Consider the following 9,746-nt stretch of genomic DNA (forward strand, 5'->3'; position numbering starts at 1 on the left):
CAATTTTAACATATGTGATGAGAATTCACGGTCACAGTCTCAGTGTCTCCGTGTATCGTTCAATCCAAAGATCAGCATCCCGACAGCAACCCTAGCCACAATTCGCGTAACCAATCTACCGATCGTACAACTGAACTATGTGTAATCGTATAATTTCAGGATGTCCCCCACCGAGTTCTCGAATTACATCAAGCAACGTGCCATGCAGCAACAGATCCATCATCATCATCATCACCAACAGCACCAACAGCAGCAGCAACAACAGCAGCAACAACAGCAACAGCAGCAGCAGGCTGGTGCTGGTGGCTTGCCAGTGTCGCAGAGTTCTCCTCGGAGTCGCAGCCTGTCACCAGGAAGCTTAGTGACTGGTGCCGGTCAACAACACGCAGACCCAAGCGCGTATTTCTTCCAGCACGGTCCAGCCGCGTATCATCCTCAATTTCCTCACCGCAACATCTTCGATTCGTCCAGCCACGGTGGTTACCTCTCCGCTGATCTATACACAGGCGTGAACTTCCCGTCATCTTACCTTGATCCAACGACGATCGCTGGCCACCAGTTCTACGGTGGCAGCGTGAACGGAACCAGCAACGCTGCAGGCAGCAATGGGAACTCGCAGAGCGCCGGCAATCTCGGCCCGGTTGGCTCAGCCGCGACGAATAGCAACGTGAATGGGTCTGGTCAGCAACAGGATAAAACAGCGCTTGTCGAGGGTCTGAACAACTTTGGCCTCGGCTCTGTGGCGCCGTATCCGGCCAGCCAATACCAGCATCTCCTCGTAGCTAACTAATACCCCGCGCGAGTGAAGACCGAGCGACTGGCGCGACTCGATTCGCGCCTGCTCCTCTGTTGCTTCGCCGGACAGGCAGGAGGACAGTCGGAGGATCGTCTGAGAGACCGGGTCGATTGTAACCGTTCCTGGTCATCATGACAACGTTCCAGTCTCTCCCTCATGCGTCGAGACGTCGTCCAGAGTCTAGGTTCCGTAACCCTAACACACATACACAAACCCGATTTCGCTTGCACCATCTGATTGGAGGGCTTCTCGCGCACGCAGCGGACGATGCCGTCGAGATTCCTGCTCACCCACTAAATAGTTCCCACTCTGTCTCTCTCTGGCAAAAGGAGCATCCAACCGGAAGCTGCCATGTTACCTCTACATAGCCAAATCCTTAACAGATCGGTCCTCTTAAACATCTTCGTCGTGATACTCTGACGGTGATGAATTTTTCATCGAGGAACTATCCAAAACTCATCGACTCCTGTTTTCTCATTCGATCCTATTCCGGATGGCCGAGAGAGGATTCTTACGCGATACTCTCTCGTACGATGGACAGCCAATAGTATATGTATGATCAGCGTGTAGATTAAGGCAGGGAGACAGGGAGCGGAAGAAAAGAGATACCTTTGGCGGAAAGGACGCAATCAGCACTGAGGAAGAGGCACCGGGTCGACGCGCGCGCGGGTCAAGACGACGAGACTATTCGCGTGATAGACGGATAATGAGAACGAGAGAACGTAAGCGGGAGAGTGCGAAATAGAGAGAGAGAGAGAGAGAGAGAGAGAGAGAGAGAGAGAAAGGAAAGAGAGAACGTGCGAGAGAATGAGAGTGAGATTATACAGAGCGTGTATAGAGGGATTCGAATTCGGTGCGCCTGTGTGCTGATGCGTGCGTGCAAGACGTTCATAGGAGAGGAATGGTGGAGGAACAAAGAGGAAGAAGAACTGTTCAAAGCGATGGGACTCGCGAACGCGAACTTTGCAACCGACTAACGTAATAGAAAACCGCGTGTATCTAATATTCTGTAACTGTAAAACAACAATACGGACACCATGGACACCGATTGAGATGGCGCTGGGCGTCCGTTCGATGAATGGCTGCTCCCTGTGTGTCTCGTTTAATCTACTGGGCGGGCCATTTTGAAACAAGCTGGAAAAATAAAATTGTCGAGAACAGAATGTACACGTAACTCTATATAGATCACACAGAGAGACCAATTCGTGATTTTTGTTCGGGGTTTCAGAGAGGTAGAAAAGAAGAAAGAGAAAAATATAAAATGTCGAACGATGCGCCAAGCGCCCATACCTGGGACAGCGAAAGAGCCAAGAGACATACACATACACACAGAAACGTGCAACAGCGTGCGTAAAATTTCACACGGGCCAGATTCACACGCAATGGGCACACTCAATCCCGAAACATTTTACCTGGCGATCTACACACTTACACAACACATAACGTCTACATTCAACCACACGGAACGCCCCGCCTGGCTGGTGGCGCGCTGGCGACACTCACGATCGCATACACACATATTACACAGAGACACAGGATACACACACGCGTGCATCACGCGTCCGTGCAAAAGACACAGGAGGGCGGGGTGTGCGGACACTTAATATCGCGCACGACTTCACCAACACGTACACACAGATATTACCAACGTGTAATAATTTATTTTTTCACTGGTATAGTCGGAGAATTGATATTGAATATATCTGTAGAGCCTATGTATTATATTCAAAATATGCACTCACTTCGCGGGTTGTCGCGAAACGGTATAGGGACGGCCTGTATCCGCTCTGTCGAACCATCGACGAACGAACACCCCCCGTCGTAGTCGTACACGCATTTCCCGTTTATTCCTCTTGTTCGATACGAAGAACGATCGAATAGAAAATATACGCGAACGAGCAAATAGAGGAAAAGAAGGAGGACAAAAGGAAGACGAAGAGGAAAGTTGTTAGAAGCGGTTTAAAATGCGACGAAGAACGCGAAGACGGCTGCCGTGGGATTCTTTCTCGATCGAGACGCAGATGGTGCTCGCGGTTCCAATACCGTTCGGAGAACTCGTCCTCGGTACGATTTTACATTTTATTTTTATAATAAATGCAGTAGAGCGTAGGAGAAGAAAAAAAAGTGAAAAAAGCAAAGGAGAGAGAAGAGAGCGGAAGAGGTAGAAAGGGAAAAAGAGATAGAGAGTGGCGGTGTGTTCGCACGAACGGGAATATGGCCGCGTTGCGTCGCTGCCCCGCTTATGAAACCGTACCGCTTCCGGTCCCGAGTTTAATCTCTCCGGGCGCGATTTCCTTTCAACGTGACGTCCTCTTCCCCATTCTATGCACCTATGACGTTCAACCGGACATCGCTGAGATTCTCGAAACGGAACAACATCATCCGATCGCGAGCAAACTTCGCGATACATCAGCAAACGTCTGTAAACTTTCGTAAACTTTCTTAATTCCACCGCTATCGAGCTTCTGGCTCTCCTTCGATTCATATGATATATATATATATACCTTATATCGATCCTACTGGCGGAGGCAAAACGATTATTTGAACTTCCGGTTAGTCGCCTCCGGTTTGACGATGTTGGAAGATCGAGGACAAAGGACGTATCGGAAGGGAAACAAAGGCACGACGGTGAAGGGGTTGGAGCAGCGAGCAACCAGCCGGTTCGCGTTCGCGAGATTAATTAGGTGATTACGTTATTAAAGGCCACTGTTACTGTCCTCGACGGCCGTGCCACGACCGTGCTCGTGACCCCGAACACACCTCACGGCGTTCATACGCTTGCGGGCTCTTTGCGATGAGCGTTATACGGGACAAGTTCAATTTTCTAGGATAGTCACTGTTTTCATCGATGTATCATAGATTTCGCACCTTTTTTAAATCGCTATATTGTCCGTTTGACGAATAAGTTTACCGAGAAAAGTTGATAAAATCTAGCGATTGAGGAAGCATGGCTAGACTGTTTTGTACGTTTATCTTTAAGAGATCGATCATGTATGAAATTATTTCAATTCTGTTTTTGGATATCTAAATGTAGAAGGCAAATTGATTGTTCGATTTAAAGAAAATTAATGATACATTTAGCTCGCTGAACAGCATAATGAATAAGTAGAAGTACTTACTACAAACCAACCTGAGATATGTAAAGACGCACAGTATAAGGCAAATCCATTATTCCATATTAAACAAGCAAATAATATCTCGAAATCGCTGCTCTATTTCTACAAGCCATTTGAAATATCGGAAAGCGTCCAGCATAAAACAAGTTGATTAATCGACCTTCTACTCTTACAAACCATCTGAGATAACTAAAAACGTCCAGTAGAAGATAAGTTGATTACTCAATAAAAACCATATTTAATGGCACTCTGAAATCATCATTCCACTTGTATAAATGATCTGAAATATTTAAAAACGGACAGTGTCAAACCATTTGATCGATAAGACATCTAAAATCGTACAGTATAAAACAAGTCTAGCGAAGAAGTTTCAAAAAATGTCCAATAGTTTAACGCAAGACCGCAAATTACAGACCCAAAAGTCAGCGCTCGAGATTAACCTGATGAATCATAATTTCTTCTTATTCGATCGCTTGTCAGATCGGGTCATGGTCGTTCTCGTCCGTCGAGCAGCGTAGAAAAAGCACGACAGCAACGATGGCGGAGGTGTCGCGAGCCGCGGGCCGGGCACTAGGTGCTAAAAGTATTACAAAGTGTTTAATCTTGTCGTCGTGGGACAAATGTACGGAATACGCGCGGCCAGAGATTGTCGACTAGCTCGTGTGCTGTTTTTTTCTCTTTTTTTTTTTTCTTAACAGCATAAAACGATGGAGGATAGATGACGTTTGCGTTGGTCGATCAGCTCGGTCCAACCGAGTCCTCTCTTAGACTAGTTTCGAAACCTTAGCGTGACTTTGTATCGTGTAAGTGTATAAGTAGCATAATTTTTAGGCGTAACTTTCGTCGTTCTTTCGTACGAATTTTTATATAGCCAGTTTTGTATGACCGACGCCAAGCAGCAGCTTCCTGTACCGCGGTCGTTCCGTCTTGGACCGAATATCGTAGTGATCGACCGGCTCTGAAAACGAATCGATGTCTTCGTTCACCTTCATCCGATGCTTTAACACTCGAGTCGCGTGTTACGTCGAGAATCACGCAAGATTTCCCACGAGAGAAAAAGAATTCTTCGATAGATAACGTGTGTCATCGAAGAGTCGTGGTTCTTTCTCAGTAACACGTCGCTCAGAAGATCTAGGAAAGATGTAGAAAAAAGGATCGATGACAAGATCGAAGCTAAATTGAAGCTTCGCGTTAGGAACAATTGGAAATTTGGGGATTTGAAGAAATATCGAACGAAAGATGGAAACGGCGAGCGAGTCGGCAGGTTTCCGGCCACGCGAGGGGTGCTAAAAACAAGTTTTTAACCGCGGAACTAACAAGGGTAAAGAGGGGGCGAGAAAGCGCGGGGAATAGAGGCATGAGGGGATAAGGCGGGAGATCAGTACCCTTTAGTAATATCTAAACTTAATTGTAACTATTAACGATACGTACGACTGTGGTAGCTATGCTAGTACCTGCTATTGTTAAAGAGAGAGAGATTGGAGAGAGCAAGAGAGAACGAGCGAGAGAAATCGATTGAAAGAGTGAAGAGGTGGAAGAGAAGTGAGGAATCGCGATTTTCGAGGTTTGGTTCGTTGCGGAAGACGCAAGTCATCTTCGTATTCGGATCTAATTGTAGGTCCGATTACTATGTGGATCGTTGGTTTTCCGCGGAGAGAAACAACTTTGATGGAACGTGAAGATCGATTGATCGACGATTTAGCCTCGAGACGCGGAGAGATAACCGCAGAGAGCTTCTCGCGCCGATTATTTTTCTAATCTTTGTAATCGAACGAATTGGGTTCGCCATGAAACCCGCGAGAATATCCTCGATTCGACCGAAGAAAGGAGATCCCAGAGAGACAAATTCGTCGCGCTTTTAGGTCGTCGATCTTTGCGTCTCGCGGCGTCGCGATCCTTTTTCAACGATCAAAAGAAGGAGAGTGGAGTGGCGAGAAGGATTTAAAAGGGTAGGAAAGGCGTTGAAGCAAGCGTTGCAATAAGTTGCGAATCAAATGCGGATCTCGGCTTGAGACGAGAGGCTCAGCTCAGCGAAGAATCAAACACACGTACACGATGTATACTCTTCTAGTAAAACCAAAAAAAAAAAAGGAAAAAGGAACGAATCGGAAGGGAGTGAGAAAGAGAGAGAGAGAGAGAGAGAGATACTGAATCGAATCGAAACGGCGGACGAATGGAGAGATGGAACGGTTAATGTGACGCGCGATATTTGAAAGAAAATGAGTAGAGAGGGAGGAGGAAGAGAAGGGCAGAGAAAAGAATGGGATATTGATATAGAGCATACATTGAGATACACAAAAGATAAACATATAGTATTATACGATTACAATACGATTGTAATGAAACACTTTGTAAGCAAGGAAACAAAAAAAAAAATTATGCATAGTTTTCCATAATCTGTAATGGATGTATTCGTTAACAAAAAAAAAAGAAAAAAAATAATGACGACGAGTGGTTAAGGTTAAATACATAAACAAACACATACACACACGCACACAGACACGTAACATACACACGTACACACATAGGACACAGCTGAATAACCGTTCGAAGCAACTCGGGTACACGACACACAAGAAGTAAACGAAAAAGAATAAAAAAAAGTAAACTATTAATTAATAACATGAAGTAACGAGAGAGAGCGAGAGAGCGAGCGCGAGCGAGAGAGACGTAACAAACGGTAAATCTGTCTCTTTAAAGTATCATGTGTCTATAAACTATAGCGATTGATATTGTCTTTTTAACCGTAAATGGAGAAACAAGTAATCGTGGTAACGTAACTAATGTCATAGCGATAACCGAACACTGCAATATTAGATATAATATATATTCATACATTTATAGAGTGGAGAAGCGATGGAAGGTTGGCTAGAGGAGACACAGAAGGAGAGAAAGAAAATAGGAAAATTGTGCGTGGCTCTGACACGCGTAATTTAAAAAAAAAAAAGGATCACTCAAAAAAAAAAAAGAGAAAAATAGAAAAAAGTGGAACAGAAAAAAATTCAAAGCAACTCGAAACGGTATATCATCGATTCGTTCTGGCTTTTCTTTTCTGTCGAAAGCTAAATATAAAAAAGAGAAAAAAGGAAAAAGTAACAAAAGGAGAATAATAACACACACAGCGAGAGAGAACGATGTGAACAGCAGTGGCGCCTAGCACACGCGTGTCAGTGCGGAAGTGAGCAAACGTGGTACGATCTCCAGGCACAGTTGAAAAGAGAAAGCCGTTTCATGCTAAAACAGCGAGAGTAGAGCAAAACGAAAAGCTGAATGGAAGAAAACAATATTAAATATGCGTTTTGTGTATCGGACACACTCGAAGCTACAACATGCAACACACACACACACGCGCGCGCGCGCACACGCACATACATGTACACCCACGAGCATATACACAGAAACACAGACCCACTCTTACACACACATGCACACAGAGTAACACAAAGAAAGACCCAAAAAAAAAAAACCTATCGATTATTCTACCAAGTAATGAATTAACAAGAGGATGATCATTAGATTTGTAATTAATTACATATATATTTTTCAATACTTTAACTACTTGCTGAATGTAAACTATATACATATAATTATATATTATATATATTATATATATATTATATATACACACACATACCGCGTAGAGCTGTACCTCGATTACAGCGTGGCGAAGAGGACTGGCCCGTCGATTACCGGTTCTGCACGGGGTCGCAACTGACCCGGTAACGAAAACATACCTATACCTATCAAACACGAGAGCTAAACAAGGAAGCAAGACTCAATCGATGTAGAAGAAAATATCGTTTGGACGTTCGTGGAGAGCCGGAAATGGACGGATCAGCCCTCGATTGCGGGACCGGAGGGCGGCGCGCCATGTTGACTCTAAAGCTACGCCCTCCGGGCAGGAAGAGATCTACGAGGAACGAGAGAAAGAAAGAAACCTTTTTGTACCCCACCCAAGTCACACTCTCGGTGTCGAAACGGTAAAGAAAAACCAAAAAAACAAGCAACTATGTTACTCGTGTAAGTGCATCCTAAATGTAACTGTTACGAAATGCCCCTTCTCCGAAGCCCCACCCCAGGCCCCAGTCTTCATCGTTTCGTACGTAGCAAGAGAGGGATGAAACAAGCGGCAGAGAGGCCGGAGAAAATGAAAAAAAAAAAAAAGAAACAAGAAGAAAGAAGAGATAATAGTGTGAGAATAATGACCGATGAGAGCGTGAAATGAGAGAAAGATAGAATACACATGTGTATGCGTCGTGTGCGAATAAAAGGATGCGAATCGCGTGAATTTTCGATGAATTTAGTCGCGAACGGTGCATCGACGATCGTTCGAAGCACCGCACAACCAGAGTATGCGAAGAAACGAAAGATCAACGCGGTGAAACGAAATTTCCGGTGGCTGAGGACCGCGCGAGAAAATTTCTCGGTTCTCGGTTCAGGTGCAGATCCCTTGTTTCTCAACCCCTTGCGTAACGCGACGCGTTTTCCTTTTCGTTCTGTTCGCTGGCGGTTTACATATGTGCGCGCCTATGTTCTTTCCACCGTATCGTCGTTTTACCACTTTTTTATGGACGTGTTACACTTGTTATCACTCGTATCGAATGGAAGAACGAGAGACGATTTAATGATACGTGTACGTACGAATATGAATGAAAATGTATGCGTGTATGAGAGAGAGAAACAGAGAGAAAGAATAAATGGTGCAAGTGGGTGAGCATGAGGATGTCTGCAAGCGAGACAAACAGCGAGACACTGTGCGCCTATATATGTATATCTGTATATAGGTACCTTTTTCAACCGCTACCGCTGTTTCCTTTATACTACTTCTTATCCTTTTTTTATTACTATTATTATTATTATTATTATTATTAATATTGATTATATATAGAATTATTGTAATCGAGATGTATTTTCTGTTGGCTTTAGATTTTGTTCCTTTATTTTTGTACGAAAACCGTTTTACCTTTACTACGTGTGCATTATGTAAGCTATAAATATGTATATATATACATATATATACAAATATATGTATATATGTATTTATATATATATATTTATATACACGAACACTTTTTTTCTTACCGTTGCATCGATTTAAAGATCCATGTATGGTGGATCTATCGATCGCGCGCACGATGCTGATCGTTGACAAAAGCCGTTTGTTAGAACAATGATATCGTTCAACGATTTCGCGAAACGATCAGCGACGTCCGCAAATATTCTTAGTTTTTAAGGTGACTCTTTTCACGAATCACTTTCTTCTTTTTTCTTTTTGTTCTCTTACTGTTTATTTTAATCTATTTTTTTTCTTTTTGATAGTTTGTTATTGTTGTTTCTTTTTGTCCTTTTTTTTGTATGATATATTTGATTATACCAGCGTGCTTCGCTCCTCCAAATAATATATTACATACTGCTATATATATACATATATATATTTTTGTTAATAATACAGTGGTTTGATATAACTACGGTAATTTATTCTGTTGTGACAGATTTGTTTTCTATATCTCTTTACGAATCCCACAAATGCGTTATTAATATAAAAATACATATATATATACATATATATATGTAGATATATATATGTATACAAATAGAGGACACGTGCATATATATAAAAGTATAAATATATATGTATAGAGCATTATACATACTTATATGAGAAAATATCGATTATATATACATATATATATTATATACATATACATACACTGCTACATTATATTTTGTTTAACGAGGAGATAAACCAAAAGAGCAAAATAAAAAAACGAAAAATCTAAGAAAAAAAAATGGGAACGAGATATAAGAGAGAGAGAGAGAGAGAGAGAGAGAGA

General features: G+C 42.9%; 1 protein-coding gene across 2 annotated transcripts in view; it reads left to right on the forward strand.

Moving 5' to 3' along the window:
- Nucleotides 1-6,898, forward strand: part of LOC117209163 (protein Tob1-like) — a 116,441-nt gene extending 109,543 nt beyond the window's left edge. The window contains exon 5 of one of the 2 annotated variants that reach the window (XM_033450853.1): nucleotides 160-6,351. In XM_033450853.1, coding sequence (XP_033306744.1) covers nucleotides 160-790 — 631 coding nt within the window. In that variant the 3' untranslated portion in view covers nucleotides 791-6,351. Of the gene's footprint in view, nucleotides 1-159 lie in introns of both variants that reach the window. The other variant, XM_033450852.1, reaches the window with a different exon arrangement.
- Nucleotides 6,899-9,746: the final 2,848 nt, after the last annotated feature.

The sequence above is a fragment of the Bombus bifarius genome, unplaced genomic scaffold (genome assembly GCF_011952205.1).
Source record: "Bombus bifarius isolate JDL3187 unplaced genomic scaffold, Bbif_JDL3187 scf7180000008166, whole genome shotgun sequence".
NCBI classification, from domain to species: domain Eukaryota; kingdom Metazoa; phylum Arthropoda; class Insecta; order Hymenoptera; family Apidae; genus Bombus; species Bombus bifarius.